The sequence below is a fragment of the Homalodisca vitripennis genome, chromosome 2 (assembly GCF_021130785.1).
Source record: "Homalodisca vitripennis isolate AUS2020 chromosome 2, UT_GWSS_2.1, whole genome shotgun sequence".
Lineage (NCBI taxonomy): Eukaryota > Metazoa > Arthropoda > Insecta > Hemiptera > Cicadellidae > Homalodisca > Homalodisca vitripennis.
This window is the reverse complement of record NC_060208.1, coordinates 22,531,507-22,553,831: the sequence shown is the minus strand read 5'-3', so window position 1 is coordinate 22,553,831 and position 22,325 is coordinate 22,531,507. Positions and strand designations below refer to the sequence as shown.

General features: G+C 33.6%; 1 protein-coding gene across 3 annotated transcripts in view; it reads left to right on the top strand.

Annotated features, from left to right (window-relative positions):
- Positions 1-22,325, top strand: part of LOC124353681 (putative sodium-coupled neutral amino acid transporter 10) — a 37,613-nt gene extending 15,288 nt beyond the window's left edge. For all 3 annotated transcript variants that reach the window (XM_046803640.1, XM_046803643.1, XM_046803641.1), the window contains exons 5-11: positions 1,562-1,668; positions 2,711-2,832; positions 3,309-3,457; positions 5,969-6,105; positions 8,560-8,799; positions 12,358-12,478; positions 14,269-22,325. In XM_046803640.1, the coding sequence (XP_046659596.1) occupies positions 1,562-1,668; positions 2,711-2,832; positions 3,309-3,457; positions 5,969-6,105; positions 8,560-8,799; positions 12,358-12,478; positions 14,269-15,734 (2,342 nt within the window). In that variant the 3' untranslated portion in view covers positions 15,735-22,325. The remainder of the gene's footprint in view (positions 1-1,561; positions 1,669-2,710; positions 2,833-3,308; positions 3,458-5,968; positions 6,106-8,559; positions 8,800-12,357; positions 12,479-14,268) is intronic.

Genomic DNA, 22,325 nt, shown 5'->3' with positions numbered 1-22,325 from the left:
GTACCGCTCCTGGACATCCATAAGGTTGCCCAAATTTAAGTGACACATCGGTTTTTTCTGTACCTAGTGGGTTCAAATGGAAGGTGTAAACCAGCCAGAAGTGAACCCTCCTGGGGAAATATGAATTCGTTAGATATTCACTTTATTACAGTTGTTATCGTGAACAGAAGAAAGTTTCAGGAATCGATTCGAGATTTCAAAACATCTAACGTAGATGTTACAGTAAATACACGACTGTCAAGTTCACAAGTCACACAACACAGATAGCATTGTGGGACACAGTTAAGTTGAAAGTCACTGCAAATAGAGTGTGTTATATTCATTAATAACTGAAAAAAGATGAATGTGAACTAACTGGTTTCAGATTATTTAGTTTATATAAGTGACCTATCGAGCAAACAATGTAGTGGTGTAGAATTTTGTAGACCTAACAATAATTATACATCCAGTAATCGGTACTATAGTTGCACCGTAATGGTGTCATTTTGAACCCAGGTGAACTAAATGTAGAATGGTGGAGAGGGAGATAGTAAATCTTGTCTATTGTATGCCTCTGACGTCACACCATACTGTACAACCTGCTTTAGGCCTGCAGAATGTCTGCTTCGCACTAAAAAGTTGTAGGCCCATGATATTTTTTTCTGTACATTTAATTTGCAGTCCCTTGAATTGGCGTGGCATTGACCATCGGTGCCTTGTTCTCGATTAATACTCCATTAATAGAATATGTATAACTCTTTGCTTACGTCCAAAATTGCTGAATTGTTTAACAATTACCTTATGTTATATAGATCCATATGCTCTCATTATTGCAGTTTGTGTACACAGTTACTGGAATGACTCATTTGTCTTTTTATTGTTTTAAGATTTTTATAATTTTAAGAGATCAGTAAAATCTAAAGCATGCAAATTAAATGTAAGGGAAAAGAAAATGGCATTAGATTGATGAATTGTTAGTATCATTATAAATTATTAATATCAACAATGCCGGAACCAGAATAAAATTAAGCAAAGAATTTGGTTATCCTTTTGTGATTTATTGTTCCACACTTTGGTAAGCACATTTTTTTATGATGCTCTTAGTAAACATTCTTTGAGTGTAAACCTTGAAATATTTGGCTTGCTACATGTTTTGTTTTTAGTTCATCTATTCAGATAAAGAGTTCAGCAATGCACACGGACGGCTTAGGGCAGGATGTGCGTGGTTCGAAAATACCTTTACCTAAACTAAATTACATTTGCCTATGCTCTTTTGACTTCCATCTTTGATTTTGTAATATGGGAAATTTAGTGTAAAATTTCTCAAATTCACTAAATACTCAAACTCTAATTGAATTACAAAAGTTGGGTGCCAACCAACCAGGTCATTTATATCTACGTGAATCACTGTAAATTCTCCGAGGCTGTCATTTGAACTTCAGTATTGGATTAAGATGAGCATCAGTACTGTAGGTACCACAAGTGATGTGTAAAAGTATTATATGTAAATCTCGGCTAAACCGTTCATCTCCCTGTTCATCATTATTTCACTTTTTGTAGTTGGCTGTGATTTGTGTTGCAGCCATCGCAATGCTGGTTGTGTTGCCCCTGGGGTTGCTGAGGAACGTGGACAGTTTGGCAGCCATCAGTGCAATCACCATCGCATTTTACATATGTCTGGTGCTCAAGGTATGTATATCAGTGGTACTTGGAATTTGTGTTGTTGTGCTCCTGGTGTCTGGCCACATCATGACTGGGATTAAATCCAGTTTTAAATCAAATGAGACAAACATCAATAGGATATAAATGAGGAAGAAACATATGCCTCAAACATATTCATAAAAAACACAAATAGCTACATTAGTTTCAGCCAAACAGATAAATACATTGAAAATACCTTCAAAATGACATGAAAAATTCATTATTTAATACCAAATCAAAATAATCTTTATTCATCCATTTGCACATTTTGTACATCAAATAGTGTCAATTTAATAAAAAAAGTAGTCAAATTATAAAATTTATAATTTAATAGTTTACATATACCTATTAAGTATTAAACAGTATGCACTTAGTATTATAAAATTTAATATTATGGTCTTATGGGAAAGTGCTCAAATTCTTCTAAAGAATATAAAGTTAATCCTACCAAAAACTCTTTTAACTTTTTTTTAACAATTAAATTTACCCTCACTTTTTTATATAATCCAGAATTTTTCTTAAAAATTTATTTCCTACATATATTGTATTTTTTGTTATATAATTCCAAATGAGGACAAGGGATCACAAATTTATTTTTATATCTGGTGTCTTAGTGATGCACCACATTACTGCTACTGATGGAAATATAATGTAAATAATATAATCGCTACCTTCCTATCTCGATCTCAACCAATATTAGCATGGCAGACATAAATTCCTTTCTTAGAAACACTTTTTTTAGCAATTTCTCAAAAATAGGTTGTGATCTTATGAAATGCAAATTGCTTTGTACTTCCGGACTTAAATAAAAGCAGCAGTCAGCATAGTGGGATATGTGCGCTGAGTATGAGGATGTTCTTACATAAAGAATCCTGTCTGAACATTTTCCCTCTAATCCTGTCTTCTGCTACACTAGACCAAAATGTTCTTTATTTTCCTGCCAGCCTTCGTATTATGATATTACCAATTACAATTCTGCAGAAGTTGATTGGGAACATACAGTCTGTTACAAAGAATTTGTGTTAACTAGGTGATGGGAGAAGCTACTACCCACTTGCTGGCCTGGGACTGGATGGACAAAGTACATCTCTGGAGACCTGCAGGACTGTTGCAGTGTATCCCCATCTTCTCCATGGCTCTGTCTTGTCAAACGTAAGTTACCTAAATTTGGCCTCTCGGGGATCATCGATTCGCAAGATTTAGAATGATTCTGTTTGACTGATACGTTAAAGTCTCGATCAATCTTGATCAACACGAATTAACAATTGGATTATATTAGAGTTCATCATTATAAAGTCAATATAAAATCAAGTAGTTATAAGTGTAGAGCGGTCTGTTAAATCCTCAGATATTAATTTTAATGTCAAATGGCATTTTTATTAGTAGTCATTTGATACGTTTTATAAAATCTTTTACACATGGGTATACATTTTTGTGCACCAGAAGGCATTATTGTAATACATATGAATTTCTAAATGCTAATTTGAGTTGAGCTTGAAGAAAATTAGTTTGATTTATTTAAAGATCTATAATCTTATTAAATATTCCTATTATTTTCATATCATATGTATATATCTTGTTAAACATATCTTATTCTTTTTCCTTACATTGTGTTTCTTGTGTTATAGACAGCTGTTTGAGATTTTTGATTCGATACCGAACGCCTCGCTAGACAAGATGACTGTTATCGTTGGCTCTGCTGTGAACCTCTGCACTCTCATGTATATGGCAATGGGTTTCTTTGGCTACGTGGCCTTCTGCACACAGCCTTTCTCAGGTGCCAAACCTCATCTATATTCTATGATTGTAAAGAACTCCAAGGGGGCTTTTGTATGAGACATCATTGCAAACTTGTCATATGGGGTCCGCACCCCACTTTCCACCTCTTAACATGAGACTTATACCATCTGATTCTCAGTATGAGGTGATGCGACGACATCTTGATTCGTACCGGTCGTAGACATCCGTTTTGTTTTTTGGCATTCACTTATTCTGCATATTTTAAATTTTATTATTATTTTTGTGTCATAGTGTAAATACATGTTAATTGAAGTCATGGAAGTAAAGAATTCAGGAAGATAGATGAAAAGTAAAGTTGAGCAGTAGCGATCACTCGATAATTAACTCAATTGATTATCCAATCACTAGTTATTCTTTCGTTATAGCTAGCAACACTGCGCCACAATGCAGGCTTGCATTGATATGTTTTGTACTATAGTTCCTTATTTTTAATTTTTTTAATATTAATCTATACAGAATCAGTATACCCAGTTCTTGTAAATGTAGATGTACTCTGTTTAGCCCATAACAAGTTAAATCGTATTTGAAATCTGCAGTAGTGTTCAGTTGTTTTACAAATACTTTCGTCAGGTCAGAAGTAGTTTTTTAAATATTATAAAAAATTAAATAAGTTAAGATGATAATATTTTTAAAATTATTAGAGTAAATATAACTTTTTAGATCACAGTTTCTAAGCATAATACCACAGCCTAGCATCAAAGTCTCCCGGTTCACACTACGTCAAAACATTGCTTACACAATTAAATTTTTGAAATATTTCGCCCTCACTGTGGTGAGCCATTTTCAGTTTAACATCTGTCATGAAACATCTGTTGACTGAAGATGGGTATCCACAGTGACGCTCTCAAATTAATTGTGTAAGCAATGTTTCGACGCACCGGAAGTGTGAACTGGAAAGTTTTGATGTTGGTTATGATCCCTACCATATGAGCCTTAGAATTATTATAATAACATAGGTTATGAAGGAAACAGGATTTTTCTGGACATTTGCCATCGTTCAGTGATACAAAAAATCAGTAACACTAAGTTAAAAAAAACAAACAACATAGGTTAGCAGCAATACTTTTGTTCTGCTTTCAGTAATCGAAATAGTTTGGAATGTTGTTCTGTTCGTTTGAGCATTCCGTGAACTACAAATAAATGTTATGAACATTTTTTTCTGAGAAGAACTTTGAAAAGGTAAGTGTGGGTTCTAAATGCAAATTTCAAACATGATTGCAAAAAAAGATTTTCAAATTTAAATATTTCAAACATTCAGGTATTTTGAAATTCTGAGATCGGTAAATTACTTACTCTTATAGAGATAATTTTCAATTGATTGGCATTTTACAGTTCTGATACTACATTTTTGTATTAAAGATACAATTATTGTCTTACTAACATGGTGTCACCTATCACTCTGTTTATGCATGCAAATTCTTGCCGTAATGAATGGTAATTTGATCGATTGTCCAAACCTACACAAGATTGCTTTGATACATCAAGATGAGAGATCGAAGATGACACGTTTATAAATTAATGAAATGGAAATGTTCACCTTGTGATTTTTTATATAGAGTGTCCGTGAATGGAACTTGTTTGTCCAGCTGACAAACATTGAAGTGTCATGCTGATGTGGCAAGCTTCAATGCACAGTTTCATCTTTAAACATTGCTATATTTGAGAAATGATTTTGGTTTTATTTTTAGTTTTGTGGTAGTTTTTAAACTGGAGTCAAAGTATAACCAGGAGCTTGAAACTACTTATGGTTAATACAAATTATTCAAGTACATACATACCCGCTCCGCACCCGACATGTGAGTCGGCCATGTGTCGGCCGTCATACAGTGAAAGAATTGCAGCACAAGAATTTTATAAAAAATTATAAAATATGATGTATACTTAGTGATTTTAAACCAATTAAATTAAAATAATGTAAAATATAATTTTGTTATTAAAAAATAACCAGAATTTATTTATTTTTTGTGTGTAATACTATATTTATTTTGGATGTATTGAAAATTAATTGTCAAAAATCTTTCCTGTATTTTGTAGGGCTTATATTTGAAATGTTTCTATGACCATTCATATTAATTTTATCCTTCTAATTACAGTACAGTCTTAAAATTAAAATGTTTTATTTGCAGTCATAAGGTTCGAGAGTATGAAAAAACATTATACTCTAGTATATATACTACAAATATTTACTATGTTTTACCAGTTATAAAAAAAGACTTACGAAATTACTAATTCAATATTTTTTTTACTTGCTGAAAATTTTTTTGAAGTATCTGTCACTTTAAAATCCAAAAGAAATATGCTTTGGTTTTGCTCTGGTACAATCAGTGAGATTTTTGCGCTCGGACAGCATACGGACACATGTGGTTTCAGTAACCGAGCCGGCCCCACACCAACACTCGGCCGATTCATGTGTCGGGCGCAGTGTGGGTATGTGTGTCCTGACCTTTAAGCTGCGACTTACCTGTGCTAAATGTCAATGTATGTACAGGTAACCTGATGTTGAGCTTCTCTCCAACACCTACCAGTGAGGTGATCAAGATGGGCTTTGTGTTGAGTATCGCGGTCAGCTTCCCTCTGGTTATCTTCCCCTGCAGGGCCAGCCTACACTCCTTGCTGTTCAGGCGGGTGAGTTAAGTGCTACGAACCGACAGTTAATGAATCAGTGGGAACTTGTAACTGTTTGAGTAAAAGTTGTGCAAAGATATCTCCCACTTTCCTTTCTCTCAAATTCTGTGGTACAGTGATATCAGACTTATTTTAGCAGATAAAATGTTTTATTTGTCATAAGGAGAGTGGCCACAACTGAAAAATTCATACACCTTTTTGTGACGAATCACTCCTGACAAAGCCTATGAAAATGGTTTCTTTATATTGTTACAGTGAATGGGTTGACAAAAACAGGAAACTTTTAAAATATCATTACAGTTTATTGTATAAATTTATCTAAGAATTGTTAAAGACAAGAGAAACATTAAAAAATTATATATATATATATATATATATATATATATAGAAAGAGAGACTTTTTGTACGATGTATCTGTACATAATTACGCAGGTATGATATATGTGGTTAATCATACAAGGGTCATCCGGAAAGTTAGGTCCGATTTCTTATAAAAATAAATGTTTTATTTGATTCCTGACATCTTTCTTTATTTTTCAACATAGTTTTAATTTTTTTTACCATTTGTCATAACGTTCTGCGAGCTTGTACGGACGGTGGTCAGTCTGTTCCCAACCAAATGATCTGATGAAATTTTGGGTTTGGATGGAAAAATGTGGTCTGGCGTTGTCATGCAACAAGAGAACTCTAGAAGTCAATAGGCCACGTCAATTACTCTGTATTGCACGTCAAAGTTTAGTCAGAGTAGCGCAATAAGCGGCTGCATTTATTGTTCTTTCCCATTCCATAACCTTGGCTAACAATATTCCATGTATATCCAATAAGGTAGTCGCCATTTCATTGACTGGTGTTTTGTTTCTGGGGTTATGTGAAAAACCCATATCTCGTTCTCACACAATGTCGAAACATGTGACAGTGTTCTCTAAAAGTTGTGGTCTTGCTCATCTGTATAGGGCAAGAGTTGTGCAAACTCTTGTTTGTGTCTGTGCCTTCCTCATGATATCAGACCAAAAACTCAAGAGAAAAACCCATTCTTCGCATCTTGTCTTCTTAGTAAGCAGCCTGAGAACCCAATGTGAGCACAATTTGAAATGTTGACAAGAGACAATGTCATTTTACTTACGTTTTACAATGACATTGACCAAATTTTCCGTGGCCACTAATGGCCGGCCAGATTGCAGTTCATCATGGATATTTTCCCGTCCATATCTGAGAGTTCTCACCCAATTCCGCATTTTGCTGTCACTCATCATATAAAGGCTATCAGTTGTTTTGAACATCTTAAATTCGCACATTAAACAGCATTCTACAATAATTTCACTGAAAATGGCATCAAGTGCAAGGCAAGTTGGGAGTCAGGGCGCTGCACACATTGTGCTGTTTGCTCGCCGCTCTAATAGTTACAGCAAATCGGACCTTACTTTTCAGATAACCTCGTACAAACATTCAGTGTCTGAAATGTGTTTTTAAGATAGTTTCAGAGTTATTCATTTATGAGCAAAATTGTGTTTGATCATATTACCACTATAACCTTTGTTTGTCTTTTGAAACAATAGATTCTTAGGTTTGCATCATATTAGCACAATAGCTTGTGTGCATTCAAATAAAATACAATAATTGATTGTGTTGATACATACCAATTGTACATGACAATATCAGTAAGTTAACAATCAATACAATTCAATTTACAACAAAGAGGTTACAACTTCAAAATATTAATTTGTGTTGTACATGCTAACTAACCCTAATGTACTTTAGTATTTTTATTTAATTTATAAGAGGTAATTCACCCACTTTTGAAGAAAGCTTAACTGAGTGGTAGTATGGATATAAATATTACAAAATTACATTATCCTTCAGCCTAGTTCTATAATTATGAACATCAGCATTAATCTCAGAACTGGACAAATTGTGTTGTGTATATGAGCAGGTGTCTCACATTGTTTGAAACTTTTCTGAGTTGTGCATCAAATTTGCATAATAGGCGATCATTTTTGTTTCATATAATACGTGACATATTAGTAGCTCAATCGAGAATGAAAAGTAAAATGAACTCTATCCAGTAATAAATGAACATTACGTAAACTGGTCTGTACAGGACATCCCTCCACACCAGGAGCTGCTGAGTGTCACCAACCACATGACAGAGGGCAGGTTCGAATGTCTGATGTAAACTGGTCTGTACAGGGCATCCCTCCACACCAGGAGCTGCTGAGTGTCACCAACCACATGACAGAGGGCAGGTTCAAATGTCTGATGTAAACTGGTCTGTACAGGGCATCCCTCCACACCAGAAGCTGCTGAGTGTCACCAAGCACATGACAGAGGGCAGGTTCGAATGTCTGATATAAACTGGTCTGTACAGGGCATCCCTCCACACCAGAAGCTGCTGAGTGTCACCAACCACATGACAGAGGGCAGGTTCAAATGTCTGATGTAAACCGGTATGTACAGGGCATCCCTCCACACCAGGAGCTGCTGAGTGTCACCAACCACATGACAGAGGGCAGGTTCAAATGTCTGACCTTCGCCATTGTGGCAGTGTCTCTGGTGACTGGCATACTGATACCCAACATTGAGTTGGTGCTGGGGCTTGTGGGTTCCACCATCGGAGTGCTCATCTGCATCATGATGCCAGCCACTCTGTTCCTGTGCCTCACCACCAGGCAGAACAATGAGCGACTTCTGGCTCAGGTAACCAACCGTCTTTACATCAGTGAGTTCCACCTTCCGGACCCTTTTACATTTTTATTCATTACGTGATCGTTGTGTAATACAACTTAGATAATGAACTTTACCATTTGCCTCCCCAATTCTAATCAATCAATTGGCTTGAATGTTCTGCCTTGTATATTTGGTAGTTGGTGCCACTTATTTACTTTTTAGTCAAACTTCATCCTCCTTTTTAGTAACATCTGTGTCATAAATTAATAACAACTCGCCCAACTCTTGATTTTTTATCTATCAGTCTTATTTATATCAGTGAAAACTACACTTTGGATTTAAAAATATTTATATCAACTCAGGATCATAAATAGGCTATCGTCTATATAGGCCCATTGAAAAAAAGGAGTTTTGTATCAAAATTGCTGAAAATTGCTATAATTTGTAATTATTATACAGGGTGATTCAAAACTAAACGGCAATCTCTCGAGAGCTTATTCTATAGCTAAAAACAAGTAAAAAAGTTCATATAACCATATGCCCGGAAACGCTTCGTTAGCGAGTTACGCCTAGCGAAAGATTTCGCCCGGATTTCAGAACCCTTGGTGAAGTCAGGCCGTATAAAAATGGTAAAGGTAGTTACAAAGATACAAATACGATTGTTTTTTATGTTTTTATATCTGACAAATTTATTAAAATTCGTCCCAGAGCTGTAAATGCAATACTTTCAGAGATATCTTACGTAAAACACAAGAATTGGTGCAAAGAAATAACACATTTTTGTGTTTAACGTAAGATTACTTCCATAAATGTTAAATAAAGGTCATTTTTTTCTTAAACAGATTTGTAGAACATTTAATTCTGAAAAGATTCATGTGAATTACTTAGGAAAAAATTTAATAATAGGTATTGAAATTTAGCTTTATTTAAAAATAAAACAGACGCACAAAAATGCATATTCTTATCTGCATAAAATATTAACTAATGTTTAGGTTGTGAGTAACAGCTGATCATTTATTCTAGACTGAACATTAACATAAAATGTATTTACCTTTATAAAACTGTAATAATCACCTATAATAGTTGCTCAAAGTGTCCTCCGTTGTTAGCAATGCACGTTTTCGCACGACGAATCCACTCTTTTCTTCGATTATCACGTCAGTTAAATATTTGCCAGTCAAGCGTATGGCGGACACTTCATGAAGCACAGTTGTACCCATTCCATATAACACGTGTTCAAGACTTATTACCGCAAGATCTTAATAAACGGAAGATGTTCTGCCGCTGGTTAAGAAGAAATTGTTTACGACATCAGTATTTTCTTCGGCGTATTCTCGTTACTGATGAATCCTGTTTTACTAGAAATGGAATTGTAAATTTTCGTAATACCCATACTTGGGCGTACGACAACCCACATGAAACTGCGACGAGGCATTTTCAACATATATTTTCAGTCAATGTATGGCTTGGTGTTCTGGGTGATAATTTGATTGGTCCATTTTTCCTCCCTAATCGACTTAATGGAGTAGCGTACTTAAATTTTTTAAGAACAAACCTGCCTACCCTCTTGGAAGATATTCCTGTTCAAAACAGAATAAATGCATGGTTTATGCACGACGGAGCACCTCCACATTTTTCTAATGATGTGAAAAACTATTTAAATGATACATACGGTAGACAATGGATTGGTCGAAATGGACCAGTAAAATGGCCACCACTTTCTCCTGACCTCACGCCAGCAGACTTTTTCTTATGGGGTTGGATGAAGTCAATTGTTTATTCAAAACGGATTAACACCATAGAGGAGTTACGTAATCGCATTACAGAGGCGGCAGAAACTATCAAGAATGCTCCAAACGTTATGAAACGCGCTAGAAAAGAGTGGATTCGTCGTGCGAAAACGTGCATTGCTAACAACGGAGGACACTTTGAGCAACTATTATAGGTGATTATTACAGTTTTATAAAGGTAAATACATTTTATGTTAATGTTCAGTCTAGAATAAATGATCAGCTGTTACTCACAACCTAAACATTAGTTAATATTTTATGCAGATAAGAATATGCATTTTTGTGCGTCTGTTTTATTTTTAAATAAAGCTAAATTTCAATACCTATTATTAAATTTTTTCCTAAGTAATTCACATGAATCTTTTCAGAATTAAATGTTCTACAAATCTGTTTAAGAAAAAAATGACCTTTATTTAACATTTATGGAAGTAATCTTACGTTAAACACAAAAATGTGTTATTTCTTTGCACCAATTCTTGTGTTTTACGTAAGATATCTCTGAAAGTATTGCATTTACAGCTCTGGGACGAATTTTAATAAATTTGTCAGATATAAAAACATAAAAAACAATCGTATTTGTATCTTTGTAACTACCTTTACCATTTTTATACGGCCTGACTTCACCAAGGGTTCTGAAATCCGGGCGAAATCTTTCACTAGGCGTAACTCGCTAACGAAGCGTTTCCGGGCATATGGTTATATGAACTTTTTTACTTGTTTTTAGCTATAGAATAAGCTCCCGAGAGATTGCCGTTTAGTTTTGAATCACCCTGTATATTTAGCTAACAATAACATTGCTTATGAATATTATTTTCCTCTTTATTTGTAAAATTAGTATTTAATTGTTAAAAGAAATGAGCTGTAACTCCTTAATAATCATTCACATAGTAGTAACACAGTAGCACGCTTTTATGGTAAACTAAAAGTTCTGCAACAAAACAAACTTTACCATGACATTGTCTGTCAAGACTAATCCTGTTGCCTACTGAGTCTCTTGTTGTTAATTATTTACTTAAACTCACCCACTCTAAAACTTTTACCCGTGCCTCGGAACAGACAAATTCATACTCACAAATAGTCTCAGTTTCTTTAGAAAAGAGAAAAAGAACAAATAATTTTTAAAAAGTACATTTTTTCAACCTTAAAGTTTGATATGAAAAATCTTTATTTGTTTACAGAAGCTCGTTCTAATCATGTCCACAACTCTAGAAATAAAACAAAGTACCAATGTTTGTTGTTCGTTTGACTACACTGGAAAAATGTTCGTATTGCATGGAAATTAAACTTTATATATTTTCACTGAGGAGATAAAACGAGAAGATGGTTGCAACAAATATTTTTAATTCCTCAAAGCAAGCTTCAGACATCTTTCACGTTCACATCCTCAACCTCTCATAGGTTCGCTACATCATTGTTAATTTGTTATAATATTGTACACATTTCTTTGAACACCAAATATGTGTCAATGAAAAAAAGATTACTCTTGAAATTCAATGAAAATTGTTTATTCTTAAAAAATTGGACTCCCTCCGTTCTGTAAAACTAATCTGGATAACTGGAGAGACCCGGATAAATGAGGTCTGGATAAACGAGGTTGTATTGTAATTGCCATTCATGTTTAAAAATTTGCGTGCTAAGTTTGATAGAATGAGGAATACAAAGTAATATTAAAATGATTACAATCGCAAATAAATAAATTAGTTATAACCGAATGTAGTCAAATGTTTTGTTTTTTGTATAATAATGTTTGTTTTTTATAATTTTTATGAAAGATGTTGCCTTATTTTTTCCTATGTAGGTGCTTTGGGTGGGAGGCCTCCTTATAATGGTGCTGGGCTCCTACGCCAACCTGTATGCCACTGAAGAGGCAATTTCTGGCAACTTGGCTCCGCCGCCCCCGCTGTTGCAGGCCACCAAGGGTAAGTTTCAGTTTTATTCAACATGAGCAAGACGATTGTGTTTGAGATCAAACAAGTAAGAAAAGTTACATCAACCAACAAGGAAAATAAACATCCTGGTCAGAGGCTGGAACAATAGTCTTTGTTATCTGACTACATTGGTAATGTATAATTCAGAGCCTTCTCAAATTCATTATTCATGTTTAGATTAAATAACTCAATGCAATAAAATAACTAAACTAAATCAAATGCAACTAAAATAACTAAATCAAATTTTCATAGACGGGAGCTCATTATTTCAGTGGCTGGAGGAAAACTCTTTATGTATTAATACAGCAAAGACCAAGCTAGTTGATTTTGCAATCAGAAACCAGTTGGATAATGAATGTTTGAATATTATCATAGGGGATACCGAGTTTAGTCCGTCAGCCACTGTTAATTATCTTGGTGTTGTTTTTGACCGTAATCTGAACTTCTCAAACCATATTGAGAAAGTTACAGGTAAGCTAAGTAGCAGTATTTTTTTATTGTCTCGACTTGCCTGTTTCAAAAGTGCTGACATCCTCTTGTTGGCTTATCATGGTTGTTTTTACCCTTATTTATCTTATGCAGTACCAATTTGGGGCCATGAAAGCACCAAGACGCAGTATGTTTTCAGGTTGCAGAAGAGAGCTGTTCGGATAGTTTTTCACTTGGCCGGAAATCAGTCATGCAGATCGCTATTTCGAGAGAAAGGCATACTCACTTTTCCATCAATATACATCCTCAACAGCCTGACATTTCTAATCAAGAATTTTGGTTTATTTACTTCTCATATTACACATACTCATAGATACCAACTCCGTCACAACAATAACATAACCCTACCTCGCCATAGCACCACTTTTTTCAGAAATAAAACATATTCCTCCTGCATATCATTGTTTAATTCTCTACCACAGTATCTAAAGAATGTTAAGGAGCCCAACAAATTTAAAAGCCAATTGAAAGAATTTTTAATTCAAAAGGAATATTACAGTGTCCAGGATTACTTACTTGAGAAGAAAGACTAGTTTTAGTATGTTATGTTTTGGTTCTGTATGTAATGTTAAATTTAGTAATTTAGATAATTTTACTTTAATTTGACCTCTGCCTGTGCAATCCTTGTATTGTTTGTGGCAATAAATGATTTGACTTTGACTTTGAAATGATCTGATGAAGTTGTTTTTATATGAGTCAATACTAATGGGGGGAAATGGCAAATTTGTTTTATAATCAGTATTACTTTTATATAAAATCTAATTCCGAAATTTATAAATTCTGATTTTAAGATAGTTCATTTGTTATTGCAACAAATATTTTAACAGCTTAAAGTAATAAAAAATTATATTTACAGATATTTATGTTTATAAATGTTTTATTTACACTAGTTTATTATTTTTAATTAATTTGAATTTCATCTCCTTAGTCTTCTGTAAAATCTCATTACAGTGGTCCTATTTCAAATGTTGGGCAGAAAAAAATTGAAATATTGAAATCATTTATTGACGATTTACTCATTATTTTATCTTCATTGAATACATACTATTCACACATCTCGAGGTTGCAGTGTTAGTTTATATTCCTTTTCCAACAACACAAAGAAAACAAAGAGTAAAGAATATAAAAGGAAAATATGACTGAAAGGTTTGGGGAATAAAATATTATTTATGAAAACGTTAGTCTTTATGACTAACATTAAAAAATTCTACTTTCTTTGTTTTAAATATATTATTTGTTCAAATACAGTTTGTGTAACATAGTTTCTCTATGTTTTGCTGATGATGTTTCAGTAAAGAATGTAGAGCTGGTGCCTCTGGTGACTGTACCTCCAGCCCCACCTCAAGTAGCAGATGTGAGGAGAGAGCCACCGGTACCTGAGGCACCGGTGGTTAAAGTGGTCAGCGATACTCCAGCGGTGGTTCAGGAGATGAAGAGAGGCGATTCACTGAATTTAGTGGAACTGCCTGCTAAAGGAAACCAACCAGCTATAGAACCAATTGCAAAAGAAAATGCACCAGTCATAATAGAATCAATTGTTAAAGGAAATCCACCAGTTGTAATAGACAAATCCATCAAAGGAAATCTACCTAATGTAATGGATCCGTCCCTCAAAGAAAATCCACCGGTTTTAGTGAACCCACCTGGCGAAAGAAATCCATCAGTTTTAGTGGTACAACCTGCAAAAGAAAATCAACCAGTTTTAGTGAATCCGTCTGTCAAAGAAAATCAACCTGTTTTAATGAACTCGTCTGCTAAACGAGGATCAATGGTTTTAGAGAATCAAGAATCCAAGAAGGAGGGAGTGATTAACAGTGATGCCATCAAAAAAGAAGATGATGAAATTAAAGAGGTTCAAAAACAGGAAATACTCAAGAAAAAGGAAGAACTAATTGAGAAGCTGGAAGAAAATGAACAGAAACAACAGAAGCTGCTTGAGGAACAGAAGAAGATTCTGGAGGATATAAAACTAGAGAAAGAGAAGCTGGTGGAAGAGAACAAGCAGTTGAAGGAAGTAGATAAAGAATTACCTGTAAAAATTGTTAAAAGTGAGAATTTGAAAGTTCAGAATGAAGTGGTTGTTGAAGAGAACAAAAAGGATGCTGTTTTTAAGAAAGTAGAGGACGATGAAAAGATTCCAAAAATAGAAAATAATCTAAATAGTAATTTAGACCCTGTTAGAGTTATTGCAGCCAGTAATATGGATATAGTGAAGAAAAACATGGCAGACGGTGTTCCACTTCCGATAGCGGTCAAACACATAGCTCCCCGTGTCGAGGGAGTAAAGGCCGTTAAAGTCGTGGATGACAATGATGGAGGTGTAGACTCGAAAATATTGAGGAGAGAGATACTCGCAGAGGACGAGGTGAGAGAGAAGCGGGATCTAACGGTAGAGGAGAGAACAAAAACTGAGGAGGTGTCAGACATGCGAAAGGCGGCAAAGGAAACGAGAAATACTGTCCACAATAATGATGATGTACAGAAAACAGACGAGGGAGTAGAACAGTGTGGTGATAAAGATAAACCTTCCGAAAAGAAACTGCCAGATGATTCAAAACCCCAGGAGGAGAAAGTGGAGATTGCAACAGACTCCATAATCAAGAGTCCTTTGTATTTGTCCGATCCAAAGCTGGTCCTTCCAGGAGAGAAACTACAGCCAGGGCGTGCGATGGACGCAGAAATCGCAAAGCCGATGAAGAGAGACCTGAAGTCACTGGACACGACACAACAGAAAATGACAAAAGATTCAGTGACTTAGTTTGTTTGGTTTAAATCACTTGAGTTACCTATCCGATATTCTGGCTGTGTACGCTGTCTGTTCTCACCAAAGAGAAAGTTTCCTACATTCACTAATTTTTTTTTTTCATTCCTCTAAATCTGGGTTTCTCTGTTGAATAACTTGTTATTAATGTAGTGTTTGATTATTTATTACTTTTTTACACTTTATTTAATATGGTCTATAGGTGAAATCAACTATGTATTTATTGTAGTTTAGTGTTTCTATTTATAATGTTAGTTGTATGTTCTGTACCTTAGTTATTGTCTATTAAAATACAGGGTGTTGTACAATAATGTGCTGGTACTACAGGATCTCACTCTGTTTGTGAAAATAAAGAAATAAACATGTTTAGATCCAAAATTGCTTTGTTAGTGTTAGGTTGGAAATCGATTTTATCCCCTTGGACAAATTAGATGATACTAGATGTAATTTAATTGAATATTATAGGTATATCTAATATTGACCTACAATATATTGTATAAAGTGTATGCCAGAAGTGTTATTTATAAAGTTTCATTTAAGAAAAATGACAATACTTGAAATAAAAATCGTAACTTTTAATCTTCTTAAACAACTTTGTTAGCTCTTGAACAAACAAGTAGCTTACAAGTATTCAGTTAAATTTACTGGGAGTTTAATTCTGTTGACAATTTTGTATGAATACAGTACACTTAAATAATGTTATTAATTGTTACATGTTAGATTATCAAATAAATAAAGTTATGTGAAGTAGTACCATTGTACTGTAATAGATTTATATTAAATTAAATTTGTTTGGAACAACAATAACAAATGTCTGTAATTATGTTTATTTTACATTCATCCATCGTCAATAAAGAACTGTAAACACAGAAAGTCGTTTGGGAAAGTCTTACGTAGTAAAACAAGTCATTGTACTTTATAGGTGTAATTGTGTTCAAAATATAACTTTTGACAGCTTTTGTACAATTTTATAGACACACTATGGATAGATGTTTATTTGCAAATTGACGCTGCTGGCAAACATGGTTGTAGTGTTCCAATAATTACAATGTTTATATTTGATTGAGTAATGACTTTTGAAATTTATTAAAGTTGAATTTTCAGATTAAAATCAACTGAACTATCAAATTTTTTTAAATTTGGATTCATCAAACCTTACCTATTTCCGGAGGTTGGAGTTAAATTATTTTATCAACTAAAACTGTTGAATATAGCTATTTTTATACCTATGTTAAACAAACTTGTGTCTTTGTTTTTGCACACAGAATGAAAACCAGAAGTATTTTCACTTTGTTATGGAATACCCTGTATACAATGAAATTATATTTCCAGCTTTGTTAGTTCTTGCACCAATACAATACGAAAAACCTATGAGCTTAAAATCAATAACTTTTGTGACATGTAATTGATGATATGTAAACTTAAATAAAAGAATTACTTTTACAACTATATTCTTATAATTAAACTTAAAAATTGAATGCCACACACAATCACAGTTAACCCTTTGAGGTAGAGTCAAGAGTTGGCTGCATGGTGGGGTCTGGATGCTGGGTCTGAAGTCTATTTATTATCTGTATTTGACTTGCGCTGTTTCTAAGTTCTATGCAATTCTCTTTGGATATTCTGTACTGATATTATTTTTGTGTCTGTATGGTTGTTAGCTAAACAGCTGTAAAGAACAAAATTGTTATGTTGAGTATATTAAAATCGTTTTATCCATTGTCTGCGAATTTGCAATTTATTTTGTTTGTGAGAATGAGAGTATCTTTATTTTACAATCTTCAAGATTGAAAATGGTGTCACTTGATACAATGTAATTATAATAATAATTCCAGTCCAGAACTTGCTTTACATGGTAAAATTTGGTCAATCCAGAAACTCACTTATGGTGTAGAAAGTCGTTGGAGCAACTAGACTTGATGATTTCTTTAAGTTGACCGGGTTAGCTCTGTTGAGTATATCAGGAAGGACATTAAAAAACTAGACTCCAGCGTATGAAGGCTTCGATTGGTACCGACGACTGGTGAATCGACACAGCAAAGTTCCTTGCATTTCTCGTCTGGTAGGCCTGAGTATCCATCTGGCTCTACAATTATCTTGAGGATGCAAGGCAGATCACTTCCAGCATATAGACGTAGGTAACTGTTGAGATTTCCAATTCTTTAGAAGCACCTCTGCAGATTCCCCTCCAGTCTTCTGATTATCCTTTTTTAAGTGATCAGAACACGCTTCAGGTTGTCAATCACCGTAACACCCTACAAAGACGATGGCACTCTTACAGGGAGTTGTAAGCTGTTCTCACCGTATCCTCTGTGCCAACATGCTTAACTGTTCTAATTACAAAGAAGGCGCTGAAAACAACACTCAGGTGTTCCATTGTATTTACAGTGTCAAAATTGGGAAATGCTGACAGTCTTTCTTTTGTGCTGCTTAAGGCAATTTCTTTTGTTTTTGATTAGTTAAAAACAAGGTCATTTGCTGTGCAGCTCCCAACATTTAATGCGATGTATGACTACATCAAGTGCCTCTTTAGTCTTCCCAGAAATCAAAAGAACTGGGGAACAGTGAAGATAATATGAATATCGATGAAATAATTCCTGGGTTTGTCTTATCAACTATTTTTAGTCACTATCATTATCATAAACCCAGACGTGAGATAGTCTTCTCCACTCTAGTGCTTGCTGGTGAAACTCGATTGATATGATAAATTGTGATTAGATAGTAATTTTGAATGTGATTGAAATAACCAATTAATGGTGCCAGTCATGACAATATTATAACTCGTTATTTAAACTTTATCAAGACCAAAATTACTTTTCAGTGACAATATGGAATTTGTTAGTATGCAATAAATGGTAGAGAAAATTATGATGACTTTTAAAAAACATTACATTTTTGGTGTAGGCGAGCTTTATGTTTGTATATAAATAAATTGAAACAGTGCCATCCTTCTTCTTTCTTAGATCTGACAAAGGGGAAAAACAATACATGTATTTTATTTAAGATTGTTTACTTTTCCTGTATAATATGTGAACAAATAACATTTTACGACGGGTATAATGAATTCAATTTAGTATAGTAAGTATAGTGACAGTTTTACTCAAAATGGTGCAAATTTTCTCTGTCGCTTATCAAAAATCGATATAACAATAATCAAAATCCGTAATAAGCTATATCTATAGTCTGAGCAGGGTTTTAAATAATTACTACCTCAATGGGTTAATATATCATTATTACTATACAAATATGCAGTAAGCATTACAATGTATGAATAAATGTAATATGCTTTGCAAACACACAAAAATGGCAAGTTACAGATAACTTGTAACCTGGAAGTGTCCAATAGAAATCTTCAAATACCAGTTTTGAAAATTTGTAAAAAAATATTCTTAAGTTGAACACTTACTATTAGTATAAAAAAATTGTAATTGTCTTTCAGTAGTTTCTGAAAATTCAATTTAAATCTGAAAAGTTTACATAAAAGTAACCAAATGTTAGGTGTACACAACAATAACAAAAGCTAAGTACCTATAGCAAATTAATTGTAAAAATATACATTTAATTCAAGTAACTTTGAAACTTATAGCTTTTTGCTGTTGTTAGTTAATTCAGTAATACAATATCTTATTTGATATAACATTCTATTTTCATCACAGAAATATGTTATACAGAGATAAAACTACGAGTAATAAACTATTTTGCCTTGTAATTGCCAAAAAAATACAATTGGATTGCGGTAAATTCAGATAGACCTTCATTTGATGTAACCGAAAACAGTAAAACAAGTAACTGGTAAATTCTTTGTTTGAAGTTTGTTATTAGCAATGGACGTTTTAAAAGATAATAGAATTTCTGACATTTGCCGTCATTATATGGTACAAAATGTATGTACTCAGATTATTACACTTGAGGGAAGAGGGTAGATTTCAATTCTTGAAACCTGGTGTTATATGTTGTGACATGTAAAGATAGCAAATGTTAGAAATCCTATTAACTGGTGTTACAGGTCTTTTTTATCATTTTTATCATGTTTTAACAAATTGAAAATTACTAGTTCATCATAAAAAGAGATAGAGACTTTCAAGGTTAATAAAAGAGAAATTATTAATGTTAAATATATTTATGTACTGTGCTATTAAAAAAATGTAAATGTAATTTCCAGAATGTTACCCAAACACATAAATTGTCTAAAATAGGTATTACATTTTTCATATAGTCTTTACATTTTTAAATGGCAAAAATGTGTGTGTAATACTTGTGTTGTAGCTGTCAATTCCGAATTTAAATATTTACAAAAGTTAATATAATGAAGTTTAATTAAATATTAATGAGGATGTTAATGAAGTTATATAAAACATCAATTCAATATTTCAAGATATAAAAGACAAAAACACAATGTAAAACTAAAGTAAGGTTAGGATTATTTTTGTATTATGTAGAATAATGCATTATAAGGAAATATATATATTTTATAGGTTTTGGTGAACTTATTGTAGGTTGTATCTTGAAACGTCCATTTCATTGATGTCATTGCATTTATTATATAGTGGTACATTATATGTAAGTATTATATATGCATATTAGTGTTTTCAGTATTTTTATATTTGTTTCGTATTGACAACCATGAAAAATTAAACATTCAAATGTAAATAAAACCAACCATGACGTAAGTGAATACGTTACAATGCTTGTTTGATGAATTACTATGAATTGAAAAAATCTTCATTTCATCTTAATGAAGAATTCTGGATTTTAGTTTAAGGTTTTTATGGGTTTGTGCCATAAGTTTTTCAAAGCTTTAGTGTGCTGTTTTTGTTTTTCTTCAAACTAATAATTTTTGTATCACTTCCGCATTTGAACTTTGTACTTCTAATATTCTGTGTCAGTTTGTAATTTTAATGTTAGAACATTTTGATGTATTTCTGATTGAAATCTATTTTTATATTTTTCTATCCCCTACATGTAAGGGCTGTCCAGAAAGTAAGAAATTTTGAAATAAAAAACTAACAAAGTTAAAAATTGTTATTATTTACATTTTGAAGGTAAACTTTTAGGCTATTTTTGTATATAATCGTCATTTAAATTAAGACATTTATCATAATGTAATGTGGTACATGCTTTTCAATACCTCTCTGTAGAAATCCGCCGCCTGCGAGTTCTGGTTTACAACAGCATACAGTTTGGCGTTGGAATCGTTGTGTAGCGAGCCATCACTGGGAACAGGTGGTAGTCACTCGGGGCTAAATCCGGGCTGTACGGCGGATGATTGAAAAGATCCCATCCAAGAGCTCTTGGATACGATTGGCCACGTGTGAATGAGCGTTGTCGAGAAGAAACGAACTTTCATGCAGAGTTTCTGAGTGTTTGATAATACCTCTCTAAGTTGACAGTTTGGCCACATTAAAGAAAATAAACAAAAATCACACCCTGAGCGTCCCTAAACACAGTAGTCATGATTTTTCTTGCTGACAGCATTTGAATTTTTGAACTATAACTTGTTGACGTTGTTATACACTATTGTTGTGTCCTAACAATAAATGATTTGATTTGAATATTCCCTCGGTTTCTTGGGCAAATGCGTGTCCCTATTCCATCAACTGCCATTTTGTTTTACACTTGACGTGCTTTACCCAAGTCTATTCACCGGTTACAATACGATCGATGACTTTGTTTCCACTTTTGTTGTAGTCTTCCAAAAATGTCAGTGCTGCAGCAAGTCTGTTTTTTGTGGTCTTCTGTTAAAATTTTCGGAATCCACCTGGCTCAAAATTTTTGGTAACCAAGTTTACCAACCACAATTTCATTAATTAAACTCCATGACATTTAGAGGAAATGTTCTGAGAGGATTGTTTTATTGATTTTTGCCACCGATTCAACACTCACAAAACTAGGCCTACCACTGCGATGCTCATCGCTAACACTGGTTTGTCCATTTTTTAAATCAATCCACTCATTAAAATTGTGGCTTTCACTCATTATTCCTTGACTGTACACATCACAAATGTGGATAAATTTCAAATGGTTTGTAATTTTTTTACCAACAATAACGTTATCGCAGATCGCACTTCGCAACTGGTGGGATTTAAAATTCCAGCACTCCACTGTATACAACTACAGTAGGCACGATGTACAATCTACCACGGCTGGTTGCGTACTGAGTGTAAACACTTTGACGTCAAGATGGTGGTGCTAGTCCCACCCATTGCCGTGCCATGTCAAAATGTATGTTACTTTCTGGATAGCCCAATTATTACATAGCAAGGTAAACCATATCATAAGTATTTACAATTATGAGAACGTTCTCTTTAAAGATGTGTATATTTTTCTTAGTAGTTGCGTAAGTTTTGATATGACAAACGACTGATGAAATCTGATGAGTGTAGATATAGGAGACACAACTTTGTACTAATATACATGTAGGTAAAACTGTTATGAAATATACTATTTTGTTATTGCTTAATTGGAGATGATTAATTTTTATTATCTTTATTACTTTGTACTTTAACTGACACAATCACTTGCATATTATTGATTTGATGTTATTTTTCTAATTTTGTATGGAGAAATTATAAATTTTATTTATAGCAT